Below are 15,190 nucleotides of genomic sequence, written 5' to 3'. Positions count from 1 at the left end.
TGACTTTATAAGTTGTATTTTTTTACTTCAAATTGGATAAAATGTTAGTAAATTTTATTATTGGGCCGAAAAAACAGAAGAATAAGATTGGGCTATTGGCCCATCTGGAATAGGGTTGGACCGAATAGGACCAACCAGACCGGTCCTTATGCCTATTCGGTCCGATCCAGGGTGAGAAAACCCTGGACCGAATTGGTCCAATCCGATCTACAAAACCTCCTCGAGACCGACCAGACCGGACCGAATTCACCCCTAGGCACAATAAAGGAAAGTAAAATGATTTACACAACATTTTTTACAACATTTTACACAACTATATTTTAAATAAGGGATATTTTTGTAAAACATCTTATAAAAATAACATCATTTTACAAAAATACATTCATTTTATAACATTGTTATGCAATGTGTTGTATCAGCCAGCAGTAATCTCAAGTAATTACATTCCTCATTTTCCTTCTATATTTTCATAAATGAGAGAAGGGGGAGTGGGTGAAAACAAAAAGACCACAAAGACATGCATTTATATAAATCTCTTCCATACCATATTGAGAAATTGTTTGAACTTGGAGCAAGCTCTCTTTGAAAACCAACATTATGAAAACGAAGCAGAGGAAGGGTTTACAACTATATGCCTCAGTGGGTGAGCGACATCACCACCACCAGCATGCTTGACAAACTCTGCCGCTGAGAGAAAGCTTCCGTGGCATACACACATTATCCTCACATCCTCTCCCTTCCCATACTTGTACAGAATGCCTTCTATTCTTCTACCATTAGGACCATCTCCTTTTGTGAAAACACATGGCATATCTTCCATTGCATTCATCCCAATTTCTTTACCTCTATTTTCTGCACAATCATGCTTCTTTGATGGATTTTCCATCTCTGCTATGGAAGTTCTGCATGGATTTTCCTCGGTCTTTGTCACCGAAGAACCTACAGCCTCCTGACTGCTTCGCTCCTGCAATGACTGGTTACCGACAGGGCTTCTTGCTTCACCACAACTGCCCGATCCTGCAAGCATAAGAAGAACCCTGTGAAAATAAAAGCAGGAAGTTTTCCTTTATTATTCCATACCCTTGGCCCTATCTAGAATCTATTTGATTACAAACTCATAAATTTGACGTTATAACGATAAAGTATCGCTGGTAATTCCAGCTACGCATCTTTTTTAACATTACAGTTACAACATTTGCTCAGACATGTCTACCATTCATCGTCTCCAAGCATAGCTAAGATTCTGTTTGTATTTATGCAACTAGAAAATACTTTTAAAAGGAAATTAATTTGTTTTTATTATTTGGTTGAGATCCTAAAAATTATTTTCTAACTTTTTATCACACAAAAAATGTGTCCATTGCAACGAACACAAAATACAATAACACTATTTATCAAAATAAAATAAAATCCAATAACACTAAAGTCTAAAGCCCATGCATTAAGATGAAATATTTGAAATGGACAGCTGACGGCTACGTTTGGTTACCAAACTCATTTCAACTCATCTTAACTTATCATTACAACTTTTTCAAATTTCAATACAAAATATAATAAATAATTCAACTTTTTCAAATCTCAAAATAATAATAATATTAAAAAATAATATTTTAAAAATATTTTATCATCTCAACTCAACTCAACATCCAAACGCAGCCTCTTTTTGGGGTACCAATGTAGATTGACTTTAGGTGATGGATCAAAGTTGGCGACAGTAAATCTAGAGTTGATATCGGTGGAGAGGAAGTCTGCAGTTAGTGGCACCGATGAAGAGACTTTTTTTTTTTATAAGTAATAATATTATATATATATATATATCAATAAAAGTAACTAAGTACACTAGACGTATACAAGAAAACACCTAGTCTATACAAGAGAGCCCCTAATGACCTAAAAAGCCAATGAAACCTACCCAAAATACACCAAGCCCGAATTGGAATGTAACACACCTCCCCAACCCCAGCCCCTTTCTTTCGTAAAACTAATCCTCTACCCGAACATCCCACTACGAGATCGTCTTCACAATGCCCTCCCTTTAGTCTTCCCTCAACTTGGGCTACCTCCCTTAGCATCGTAGTTGATTGCCCATGAAAGACGCTTTATAACTCCCTGCTTTTCTTAAAATGTGATTTGGTTTTAAGCGTGTGACTCATCTCAACCGCAGTGAGTAGAACTTTAAATTGGTTTTTGTATTCTCTATGTTCTCCATATGAAAGCCCCAGGATTTGCTGAAGTCCGTTAACTTTATTCAGAACCCAATCCGATTGTGAACCCGTTATATCGTTTAACAGAGGAAGAGAAACCAGGGGAACGACATTATCCCTAGCCACAGTACCCAACTGCACTCCCCATTCTAAACCTTCCTCCACACGAGGCACCAACGACAAACTGCTAGTTTCCTTCCCACCATATGGTTGCTCGACAGCTATATGGTTGTTGTCCATTGTTTCTGTCACCATTACAGGTTCCTCCCCTCCATCAACATTGCTTGACTTTGCACCACCCCTCGACGATCCCTGCCGTGTCACTTTGTCTGACCCTACTGCTCCCTCTATAGAACAGGTAAGAGAAGCACCACCTTTTGAAACCCCATTTGCATCTTCTAAAAAAGGCTTGACTATTTCTTTCAAAGAACTCGAGACCTTGAAAGGACCCCCGTCTTCAACTAAAGATGAGCCCTAGACAAAAGTACCAACCCCATCTGCATCTGGTGCCTGAGGCCATACAGCTCCCTTAGGAGGCATAGTGACACTAGCATGGACAAAGATGCCAGTGTCCAATGACCCTATCTGTGGCAATGTTGAAACGCCCTTTGTCGGCACACTTGTGGCCTTCAAACCCGAAAGATCTACCGGCCCTCCCTCTTCCATACTCGACCCACCACCAAAACCCATGACTAGGTCCACCCCTTATCCACTTTAATCATCAAATCTTTCACATACTCCATAGCTCCCTTCAATTCAGCTTTGACATCCCACAAGACCCCATCCACCTCTCTTAATGTCACCTGACGACCTTTGTCTCCTACAAGTGCCTTACTCTTTCCTTATGCCACTGAGCTAATCTCGGCCAAACTACCTGCCATTCACCTCAACACCGCAGCGTATGAAGCACCTTTGACTAAGGACAGCCTTCCCACTCTTCTTTCCATCAACAAACTCCCCACTTCGAATAGCGATTTTGCACTCAGTAACACTTCGAATGGACTGCAAAAAGCCTTCCAATCTAATGGCATTTGCACCCTCCGGAATCACCAACAAACCTTTGCTCATTCCATTCCGGAATTCTGAGAGTTGCAAAAAGCTACCCCTTGTGTTAGCATGATGTTGAATGATAAAAACTCAATTACCCATCCTTAGCTCTCTGAAGAAACCTTCATGATAGATAAGTTCTAAACAATCTTCAATCCCTTTAGCCAACCACGAAGCTGTCATATCCCCCCTATACACGTGAACTTAGCTATTCTTTTGCTACGTTCAAAAATACAAAAACTATTTCCTCCCTCTTTCGTAAAAAGGAAAGTTTTTTATTCCACTTTCAACCACCTCTCGCCTTCCAACTGAGACGAATCCACATCGCGCGTCATCATCGTCAAATCCCACTGCAAACCTGTGCCCACTGCTCCCTACTGCCCTCACTTCATCCTCTTAAGGTAAAAAACATATATGTGCCTACAGAATGGACTCCCGATCGCCGGATTCTATCGATCAAGTCAAAAGTAGGTCGCAAGCAAAGGCTCAATGCAACTCAAAAAACCCGGTCGCCAGAGGGGAACCGACGTCAGAGGGCCCTCAAAAGAATCGCTGAAGCCCGTTGACCTTGTTTGGGCCAGTGGTGAGAAGTCACTTGCCGGTGGTCAAGGGCGCGGGGTGTGACGTCGGAGGTCAAGGGCGCGGGGTGTGACGTCGGAGGGCTCCGAGAAAGTCTAGCAAAAAAAGCAAGTTGTCGGCGCCAGAACCTACGCTGGACAGCCCGTCAACCTTGCCAAATGACAGAGAAATGCCGGACGGTGGTGAGGATACACTCACCGGTGGTTGACGTCGTCTCTGAGAAATGACAGATAGAAAACTTGTGAAAAAAGAAAACCAAGTCGCCGATGCTAGGACTTACATCAGACGACCCTCAGCGGGGTCGCCAAAGTCCATTGACCTTGTCTGTGCCGGTGGTGAGGGGTCACTCGCTAGTCTAAGCTGGTAGCACGAAGGCGGCGATTCTTCTCTCTCCGTAAGGTTTTCTATCGCACGTTAACCGCTAGGGTTTCTCTCCAAGCAAACAGATCCGATGAAGAGACTTTAGGTGGGGTCAGCTGGTGGTGGCCTAGGTATTCTCTAACATGTCAGGGAGTGAAGGTGAAAAGGAGAGGGACGTAATGATAATAATGGTGTGAAGGTGCAAGAATAGGTAGGAAGGTGACTATGGTGGTGACTGAGTGAAAGTTATAGGAGGAGAGAGTGTTGATGAAGGCAATATAGAGGAGTAACAGGGAAAGAGCTCAATGCAAAGGATTTAGTGGAGAGAGAGAGAGAGAGATCCAAAAAGGCATAAAGAGATGAAGGTCCAAGGGAATAAAAGAGAAGGGAGAGAGAGAGAGAGAGAGAGAGAGAGAGAGAGAGATTGGAGTAAGGATATGGGCCAACACAATGACCTAGGGTGGGGGGGACTTCCTTTCTGATCTGATCTTAGAGCAGTTAGGCCTACGGGTTGATAAGGGGAACAGAAAAATTAAGGCAGTGAACTCTGAAGCGAAACCTATTGTTAGGGTAGCTATGATAATTCCGCTACAGATTGGCGAATGGTCTGGAAAGTTTTACTTAATAGTTGTGCCGAGACTTTTTTTCCCAAAAGCATCAATCATCAATCTGCCCAAGTTAACTTCGGATCATTCTCTCATCATCCCAGATACCATGGGTATGTACATTTCTTGATAAGGATAATATGCATAATACGTATAATAAGTATTATACGTATAAAAGGTATAATACGCATAATAGGTATATTTGTACTTATAATAAATAAACACACTCACATTTAATTGAACCAATGACCTCACCCTTCATCTATTGTTTTCTTAGGAACATACCATTCAAACCCAAAGACCATAGGCTCAAGGGGTTTAAACTAAAAATGAAATCGGGGTGCCAATGGGAACAACTTCCTTTCAAGAAGAAATAGAATGATTCTCATTCCCCATATTCCCTAAATCCTTTGCAAGTACTCTTCTAATTTTACGTGCTCCCCATTATTATCAGTAGTAACTTGCTAGATTGCTCTAAGAATTTCACATTGAATTGAAAGGTTAATTTCTCCAAGGAACCATAGTACTCCCTACATTCCATATAGAACTTTCTTGAACGAGCTGGTTGCACTCTCACGCATAAGAAAAAACCGCTGGTCCATATCTAATTTTGAGTAATACACAAACAGCAAAATGAGTTTAGCCTTCAGTTACGCAGACTCGTGTAATCACGTGATGCTGGGCATGATGTGTAATACAATTGTCCAAAAATTGCTATTAATGCTGTCCGGACCATACAGACTTGTGTGGTGTGAGGGTTAAATATCAATTCCACCAATTACCAGACATTCAAATGAAATAAAAATCTCTTTTAATCACACCGTACATTGGATCCACTGGCATCCTGACCTGCTATCCCCAAAAATTATTGTGCATTAGTTTCCCAGAATTGAAATTAGTCTCATACTCCCATGATCACCCTAGCATGACAATCTTTACTACAATGTGCCCGTCTGGTCACTTGAGGAATATCTCACTGCTTCCCACCAGGGAACCAACATCCCTTCATCCTTTTCCATTCAAAGTGGATTTTTGTTTTCACAACATTCCATGGGATGTTCATCAACATCATGCAGTTCAACCAAACTGCGCACCATCAGTCCAGGAGTTCTGTCAACTCCCCACTCTGGAAACCAACCTCTCCTATATCTAGTCTAGTAACTCGAGTAAACCTGCCTCAACTTATTTGGATGTACGTCTTAATAATTTGTAAAAGTACAAACAAGCACATAAAATGGTCACATTGTTCGAATATCCATAAAAATATTTTATGCATATCAACTGGTGAACAAAGAGATCTGCACCTAAATGAGGACCAATCGTCTGACACGTAAACAATAGCAGACAAAGTATGCGTTTCAAAAATATAATGTTGATCCAGCGACAGTGAACACGTTAATGATGTTGTTATGGCTGAAAATATGGAAATTCAGTACCTTTACCCCTCTGAAGCATGGACTAAGTCAACATTTAACAGACATTAAGGAGGTGAGTGATGAGTGTGGATGGAGCAGATGACAATACGCTTTTTGCATGGGGAATGAAAATCTGAAACTCGATTCAGAAGCCTGTTCAGTAAAAGAATTTTTTATTTCATTCGGTCAAAAACATGACACCATAAACTACCAACACATAAGTCTCTCTACCCCTCCCCTGAATTGCATACCAAGGCAACGGTATCTTGGCATTAGCATAAAACTTTGGTGGGTCAGAAATACCTTGGGTAGTAAGAGAAAATCATGAGAAAATGTTCTAGATCCAACCACATGAAAGTACCCAAGGGTAAAATAATTGACAGACTTGGAGGTTAGACCAATAACAATCCTCCACCTATTTTTTTGTTAGCAAGTACAGGTTATAGGAGCCATAATGTGGGTAGAAGATTAGAAAATGGCATTAATTGTGTTACTAGTGAAGTGGACCAAGATATGCTTGCCAATTGGAGAAGGTAGGCTACAGTTAGAAATCAAGCTCTTTCAGGGAAGCGGCTTGGCTTTATGCTCGTGAGAGTCTACGGAGGGTGCTCGTGGACATGAAGTATGGAAAGTTGGAAAGTTGAAAAGTGGTTGGTGTTCCAATGAATTACATGGGCTTACGGGGTTGGTCTATGGAAGAATATTAGAAGGGGTTGGGTAGATTTTTCTCACTGTATCAGATTTGTTATAGGTGATGGGTCCAAGATTCGCTTTTGGCATGATGAGTGGCATGGTGATCAACTTGAAAAGTACTTTCCTAGAGTTATCCAGACATGCTAGTTCAACTCCAGTGATGTGTCAATTTTTTTCAGGGATATATCATCTTATTAAATCTTTTCAGGAGTGTTTTCCCAGAGATATTACCTTAGATAGGAACACATTCAGAAAATAAAACAAGGAACTTACAGAGTTGATTACGTATACAATGGTTCAACATGTGCCCATAGTCATTAACTGTAACATCCAGCAGTCATTTTGCAGCAGTGCCCGACAAATTCTTGGACTGGGAGGAGCAAGTTTCCATTTCAATGTGCATAGAAACTTTGATGGGATCCAGCATATAGGTAAGAGAATTTGTATGATTGTAAAGTTAAGCTGTCCACTGCCGTTGCCTAGGGACAGGCAGCCAATTATAACACCAACCAACATTCAGACAACTCCTTTAATAAAAAATGGTCCCCACCCCCCTTCTTCCAATGTTTGGAAGTTTGGCTTTCCTCTGAATTTTGAGCATGTTAAAAATGAGTGTCCAAACAACTTGAGAATAGCCTACTCATCAGGTTTGTCAAAAGTTAATCATTGAGGCAAAGTTCCTGGTCTTTCAGAAATTTTATTCAACTTAGCTCTACAATTAACTCTGTTTATTCCTGAGTTTACTAAGCATATGTTCAAACAAGCAAACAGGAGCATCCACTAAACTATCAACTTACATGTTACAGCAGGGTGGTTTTGGCTTTGGGCTCAACTACTGTGAAACAACCTGTCCTTTCATGGCTCCTTATGTAATCTATTCTATGTCTGCAGGGAAACAATTTACTTTGATGTTTTAACTACGTATTCCACTAAGATTTATGGAAAACGTACACCACTCAACTGGACCTTAACACAACTACTGGAGTTTGACAAGTTGAGCAATTCATCCTCAAGAAAAGAAGGCAATATAGGCCATAATATTCAACATGATTTACCAAATTTCTCAGCAACCAAAGAATTGATGAGCCTCCCACCCAAAAACAGCTTTAGAGTACCTTCTTTTATAAGCAAGTAACCGTAGAGAGTACGTCACAAAAACACCGTACCAAACATAATTACAAATAAAGAATTTGGTAAGCTTCAACCCACAAACAACCTTAGAGAGTACATAACAGAAACATCCAATCGAACATAAAATTAATTTTTTTTTAAAAAAAAAGGGTAAAAAAAAAATCATAGTAATTGGTTTACTTCTTAAAACGAAGGGAATAATCTCTCTCTTAATGCAATTGCAAAAACCAATTCCAATAGTAAACAGAACAGTTGATCTAAACAGGCCACAAATATTAAAATTAGTCCAAATCTACGTACATACATAAAAACTTATAAATAAAAACACACAAAGAAAATCAGATAAGCATATAAAATAAAACGAGATAATACCTTGAAGATGTTTATTCTCCAATTCCGACATCCCCGACCAGCATCCCACTTGCGATTCGCACGACCGCTGGGAAGTCGGGCGCACAAACCCCTGAAATCCCAAGAAACGACCCTTCCCTTTCGCTGCTGCCTCAACGACGCCGCCTAGCGCTGCCTCCCTCGCCGTCGAAGCCCAAGCGGGAATCCTCAAAGGCGACGCCAGGGTCGAACTAAACCTATTGGCCGCTGCAGATTGCTGCTTATCTCTCAAATTCAACCCCGCTAGACCCTCGCTTTCCTTCCTTTCCTCCTCTTTCTCTGCCTTGGAGCTCCTCTGCTTCTCCGACCGCCTTCGCTTTGCCACCATTCGCCGCAATGTCTGTAGCTCCTTCCTCTTCCGCCACTCCTCTGTCTCCGTCGGAAGCGAAGAGGTCCTCATGAGTGTCGGGTACGATGGAGGTTTCGGAGCTAATGACTCATCGTCTTGAACCACCGGCATTATTCCCGCTATGGAGGACGACCGGATTAGCTTCTTTGCGCTCTTGTCGACCCCGAATCGACCACCCAGCGAGAGGCCAAGATTTAGCTCAATCTCCTCCGAATCTTCACTGGGTGTCGCATATTCGGATTGCTGCGTACTGTTACACGTAAATCTCTGCAATAAATCTCTCGGGTACTTATCTAATTGTAGAGAAAGATTTTCCATTGCTCTGCTTCTAGCTTCTTTAGCTTCACCCATGTCTCGTACAACAGGAAGAACGAAGAAGGCAAAACCACAAAAGCTTCAGCAACTGCGTCTTTGCAGATTAAACAGAACAACTTTATGATCTGGTTCTGCTAAACCCATGATTATGATCAAAACTTACACTCACTATCGCTACGCCTAGCCAGAAAAAGGGAAAAAAAACGCTTAAAACAAGAATCCAACCCAACATGGACACGTCATGAAACGTATGCTCTCTTTTATATCCCCTGTTCTTTTATTAAACAAAAAATCAAGCAAACAAATTTTGGGCGAGGATGAAGCAGTGAGAATACAAAATCAGAGCATAAAAATGAGAGAAGAACAGAAACCAAATCAAGGAAAACAAAAGACGAAACAGATGATGATTATTTTGGGTCAGTTCCTGTTGAGGGGGAAAAATAAAATAATATGCCGAAAATACCCTCCACGTTTTGTTTTTTGGGGGCAGAAAAGTACTCAGGGGAGGGAGCCAAGTGGCGATCGGGAGAGGGCTCCAGAGAGACACGTGGTCCTCCTGACGCAGTTATTAATTTGCTTTTTTTTGGCGTCCTCCACCAACAACGTCAACATGTCAGTGTATCAAAATAAAAAATAAAAAAAAACATCAACATGTCAGTGTGGGAATGGGAAACACGTGTCGGGGGCAAAGAGGTACTCAGGGAGTAGATACCACGTTTCGTTCTAGGTTTGGCACCGTGGGAATTAGACACGTGGGTGTTCAGTTTTGGGGCCTCGTAAAAGCTGCGGCGTCGGGTTTGGTCGAGTTTTGCTACTAATTAGCTGTCTTCCGGTCTAGATTCTCCCAGGAAGTCACGGTACTGTGATACTGGTTCGGGGGAGTCTGCTCTACCTCCGGTTCCCACTTTTTTCAAAACAAAATAAAGTTTAGATATTAAAATCATTTCATTTTATTTTATTTTATTTTATTTTATTTTATTCTTAAAATTTTTATATTAAATATAATAAATAATTTAATTTTTTCAAATCTCAAAATAATAATAATATAAAAAAATATTCTAATAATATTTTATTCAACTTTCAGTTAAAATCATCTCATCGCATCTCACTATCCAAACTCTACCTAAATAAATTTCACTGAGATATTTTATTTTATCTCATTTGAACTGACTGAAATCATATCACCAACTCAAAGTGATTTTGTTTCGGAAAGGCTGATTCTAGATAATGTGATGGTAGCTTATGAAGCAATGCATTCAATGGATAAGAGGATGAAGGGCACATCAGGTTTCATGGCCTTGAAATTAGATACGAGTAAGGCATACGACAGGATGAAATGAGACTTTCTAAAGGCAATAACGACCAAGTTGGGTTTAAATCAGAAGTAGATTGGTTTAATTATGAAGTACATAAGTTCTATTTCCTATTCTATTATCCTCAATGGCTCTCCTAAAAAACAATTCAAGGCATCAAAAGGGTTACCGCCACCCTATCTTTTCATTTTATGTTCGAGACATTAAGTGTCCTTCTTAATTATGCTGAGGCCTCAAAATCTATAACAAGAATTCTAATTGCTCGAAAAAAAATTATGTATTAACATCTTATTTGTTGTAGATAACTGCTTATTATTTTGTAAAGTAAATCCTCTTGAGTGAAGTAGAATGGTTGGTCTTCTAGATTCCCACAAACAAGCTTTAGGTCAAAGACTCAACAAAGAAAAGACTTCTATCCATTTTAGTAGGAACACATGCAGAGAATAAATGAGCCTTATTTTGAGCATAGCTGGGGTGAGATTTTCCACCTCATATGACAAATATCTTGGCTTACCTGCACTTGTTGGAAGATCTTGATATCAAGCTTTTAAGAGTATACTGGATAGAGTCAAAAGCAGGGTGAGTAGCTGGAAACCAAGGTCTTGTCACAAGCTGGGAAGGAGATCCATTTGAAGGCAGTTATCCAAGCTCTGTTCACTTATTGCATGAGGGTTTTTAAGCTACCTAGAGCTATTTTGAAGGAGATCAATCAAGTTATGAGGAATTTTTGATGGAGCCAACGGCAGAATGAAAGGAATATTCACTAGGTTTCTTGGAATCAAATGGAAAAGGCCAAGTTAGCATATGGGTTGGGTTTTAGAGAGTTGGAAAGCTTTAATTTGACACTGCTTACCAAACAAGGATGAAGAATAGTGCAGTTTCTAGAAGCTTTACCTAGCAAGGTTCTAAAGCAAAAGTATTTTCCTAAAACTTCTTTCATTGAAGTAAAGTTAGGTTCTAATTCATCATTTATCTGAAAAAGTTTGTTTGCAGCATAGAAGCTAGTGGGTGAGGGTTCTATGTGAAGGATTGGTAATGGTGAACAAGTGAGGATTTGGAAGGATCAACAGATTCCTTAGCCATCTTCCTTCAAAATACAAGCTTGCCTTTTGAGCTGGACAATGATGCAAAGGTGTCAGCCCTCGTAGACTCAGACACTAAGAGTTGGAATGTGCTACTAATTGCAGATATATTTTCTAATGGTCAAATGGAGCTAATTCAGCATATTCCCATCAGTGTAACTAATTGCCCTGACAAACTAGTGTGGAGATGCAGTATGAATGGCCTCTTTTCAGTGAGAAGTGTCTATCATTTACAGAAAGAGGTCGTGGAGAATGAGAAAGGACAAGGATCAAACTCAGATGTTCAAAGGAAAGTATGGGATACAATCTAGAAGTTGAATGTTACTAATGCTTCAAAAATGTTCATATGGAGAGCGTGTTTGGACTCTTTACCAACAAATGTAAGTCTGTTCAAAAGGAAGGTTGTCGAATCCCCTTTATGTCCTATCTGTTTGCAAGAAGAGGAGACTGATCTTCATGCTATATGGAGTGCACTTCTACAAAGGATGTGTGGAGTATATGCTCAAAAAAAAATTAGAAGTGTGGATTGTCTGCAGTCAAGTTTCTGGATCTGATTACCACCATTATTAAGTTTTTTGAACAAGAGCTAGTGGAGGATATGGTAGTAACAGTTAAGAAGATTTGGCAATGAATAAACACATTCATCTTTAAAGGTACGTTCACTCATCCAATGGGAGTTGTGAATCAATCAAGACAGTTAATTATTGATTATTAGGATGTAAACAAGGTAGTAAACAGAAAAGAGGGAGGGTCAAAGTTCAATATCGGTACCTGGGATCCTCCTCCTAATGGGGTGTATAAGGTGAATTGGGATGCAACTCTACGAACGAAGCTTGGAAAGGTGGGCATTGAGAATCATAATTAGAGATCATGAAAAGCAAGTTACTGCAACCAAGAGAATGCACAGACTTTTTACTCAAGACCCCATACTTGCTGAATTGTATGGAGTATTCCAGGCTGTGAGTTTTTGCATTGGAGATTGGTCTTAGGAAGATCATCATTGAAGGCGATGCTCTAAATGTCTTTAAGAGCATTGTACAACAAGAGATTTCCGATCACAGTTTGAGAGTGCTCATATGTGTCCACAAAGCATGCTCTTTCACAGTTTGATCATTGGGAAGCATCTCATATCAGAATAAGGGCTAATGCAACTGCAGATGCTTTAGCTAAAAATGCTTTAGGAATTTCAGAGGATATGGTTGAGATGGAAAGTTTTCCTTCTTGTACTCTTTCCCTCATTTGAGGAGATTATATCAATAAAGAGCAACTGTTTTCTTTAAAAAAAAAAAAAAAAAACTCTTCTGAACGACACAAAACATTCTTAAAACTCTAATAATTTTATTTTTAAATAAAAAATATTTCTCAATTTTAAATTTTTATTTTTTCATCTAATCAACAATTAATCATTATCTAAATACAAAAAAAATACAACTTTTACAAATTTCAAAAAATATACATATAATTTTTACAAACTTCAAAACATATATTATAATTAAGTAATGATTAGATGAAAAACTGGAATATTTGAGATTGAAAAGTGTTTTTTATTCGAGTGATGTTTAGAAATGAAGTTTTAGAAATTTTGAGATGAGATGAGATGTTCTTCATCTATGTATCCAAACATGGTCTACGTGTACAAACGAGAAGATATTGATTTCAAATTGAGAATGTGTGATCATATTTAAAAAATACAAATTTGACAACGTCAAAATGAAATAACATTAATTATAAGTTTTAAAATAGACAAATAAACATAAAATCACAAAAATGTTAAAAACTAAAATAGTTTCTATATTTGTCTTTTGAAAATTCCTTAGGACCGGTCGGGCTAGTTACAGTCAAATAACAACCTGTCAATCAAATACAAACACCTAAGACTTCCACCACATTTATGTTGGATCAGCACTACATCAGAAACGGGCTCTCTCTTCGCCATTTTAGGCTTCAGAAAGCAGAACCCTCGTACCCATGTAATCTCTTCTTCTTGATTTCTCCAAACTAATGTCTGCCCCACAAATCGCACCCGAACAACGTCGTCGTCGCATCCGAACAACGTCTTTAATTTTGCTAGGTTATGCTATTTCTTGGCTTTCGGCAAGTTCTGTGAAGGGTTTGAGGTTTTTGTAACTTTCTGTGGTGGATTTGTGGCCTTTGATTTTGTTGGGCTGTGTTTTTTCTTGGCTTTTGGCAGGTTTTGTGAAGGGGTTGAGGTTTTCAGAACTTTTTGTGGTGGATTTGTAGCTTCTTGGCAGTTTCTGTGAGTTGTTTTGGTTCCCGATATTTTTTGTTTTTTTGGTTCACGACAGTTCTCTTTTTTAGTTCTTGGCATTTTCAATTTTTGGTGTATTCTTCTTGGCTGGTTTTTTACGAGCATCATGTCTTCAGATTCTTTTCATGTGAAAAATCCTTGTGGGCAACTGGTTGTGTCGGCGTCGGTGTTGGACTAAGATTAGGGCGGTGCAAATGAGAAGGAGGAGAGGGGCAACGAGGAAGAGAAGGGTGAAATTTGAGGGGGTGTTTCTGAGCTACATTTTTTGTCGGCATCGGACTGAGATGGTTGAGTCGGTGTCGGTGTAGGACTGAAATGCTTGTGTCGGCGTCGGTGTTGGCATCGAACTGAGGGCAGAGAGACCAGCAAGGAAGAGAAGGTAAAGGACGGTGTTGAGGAAGATAAGGCTAACACGTACGAGGTGATTGTGTTAGGGACTCCGGTCTTACACTAAGGTCCACTAGCTTGCCTTGGTGAAGATGACAACTGAGTGACCTTTCCAACTTGCTTGGCCTTCCACAAAATGATGGTGTTTGAGTGATGGAATGATGATATACTCGGGTAGGCTAAGTGTTTAGGCTAAGGCATATCAATGTGGGTGGCTAGACTTGTTCTTGAGTGAAGTGCCAAAATGATGGAGGCTATGGTTGAATGGATGAGATGGGGTTAGGGTTCGGGTTGGAGGCAACTAGGGTTGCCGTGGACTATAGTGGAAGTAGGGTAGGCGTGGTCTTGGAATATTGGTTTAGGATTATGGGTGCTTGATGCAATGGGAATGACCTAAGGTTTACCCTTGATGTTTGGGCCACTTGGATGGTGATTAAGGTAGGTATAGTGTAGTGTAGCTAGGGTTTTGTGGGGTGGCTCGGGTGGATTTCGAGATTAGCAAGAGATGGCTTAGGGTTTTAGTTTGGGATGATGCTAGGATTTGGGAATGAGATGGAAGAGTGAGGCTAGAGTTTGGTTGGCTTAGGAATGGATATGGTAAGTTTGAAAGATGGAAAGAATCTTTGAGTGAAGAGGGAAATTTGAATTTGAATTAAGATGGCAAGTCAATAGTTGACTTAGAGTGATTGTAGGAAGAGTGATTTAAGGAATTGAAGAGGATTTGCAATTCCTTAAATTAAGGGATTGGATTTGGGATTTGAATTTGAAATTGAATTGGAGGAAGTCAAGACTCTTAAAGGGAAAGAACCACCTTAGGGAGCCTTAAGAGATTTTAGGAATTGGATGAGTGATTGAAGGGATGAAGTGATTCTAGGTGAGTTCCTAAAATTATGGGATTGGATTGGATTGAGTCAACTTTCCTTGAATTAAGGAAGTTGCCAAAGAGGACTCTTGATGGATGGCTAGGTCAAGGGTTAAGATGATGGAGTTAGCGCCACTTGGGTTTAGGGTTTGGTGTTGGGAAAATGATGATGGGCGACTAGGGCTTGTG

The 15,190-nt window shown here is 39.9% G+C and overlaps 1 protein-coding gene across 1 annotated transcript; it reads right to left on the bottom strand.

Annotated features, from left to right (window-relative positions):
• Window positions 1-510: 510 nt before the first annotated feature.
• On the bottom strand, window positions 511-9,507 carry LOC121256509 (ninja-family protein AFP3-like). Its single transcript, XM_041157334.1, has 2 exons — window positions 8,407-9,507; window positions 511-1,017 (listed from the first exon to the last, which is right to left on the bottom strand). Exons 1-2 carry the CDS (start codon window positions 9,122-9,124, stop codon window positions 596-598), a joined length of 1,140 nt encoding a protein of 379 aa, XP_041013268.1. The 5' UTR covers window positions 9,125-9,507; the 3' UTR covers window positions 511-595.
• Window positions 9,508-15,190: the final 5,683 nt, after the last annotated feature.

The sequence above is a fragment of the Juglans microcarpa x Juglans regia genome, chromosome 3D, assembly GCF_004785595.1.
Source record: "Juglans microcarpa x Juglans regia isolate MS1-56 chromosome 3D, Jm3101_v1.0, whole genome shotgun sequence".
NCBI classification, from domain to species: Eukaryota; Viridiplantae; Streptophyta; class Magnoliopsida; order Fagales; family Juglandaceae; genus Juglans; species Juglans microcarpa x Juglans regia.
The sequence above is the reverse complement of the archived record's forward strand: the minus strand, read 5'-3'. Positions and strand labels throughout refer to the sequence as shown.

Excerpts from the sequence above, each read along its gene's own strand:
- LOC121256509 (XM_041157334.1), bottom strand. The coding sequence starts at position 9,124 with ATGGGTGAAGCTAAAGAAGCTAGAAGCAGAGCAATGGAAAATCTTTCT. Across the intron at positions 1,018-8,406 it reads GGAGAATAAACATCTTCAAG|GATCGGGCAGTTGTGGTGAA; the intron begins GTATTATCTCGT and ends TTATGCTTGCAG.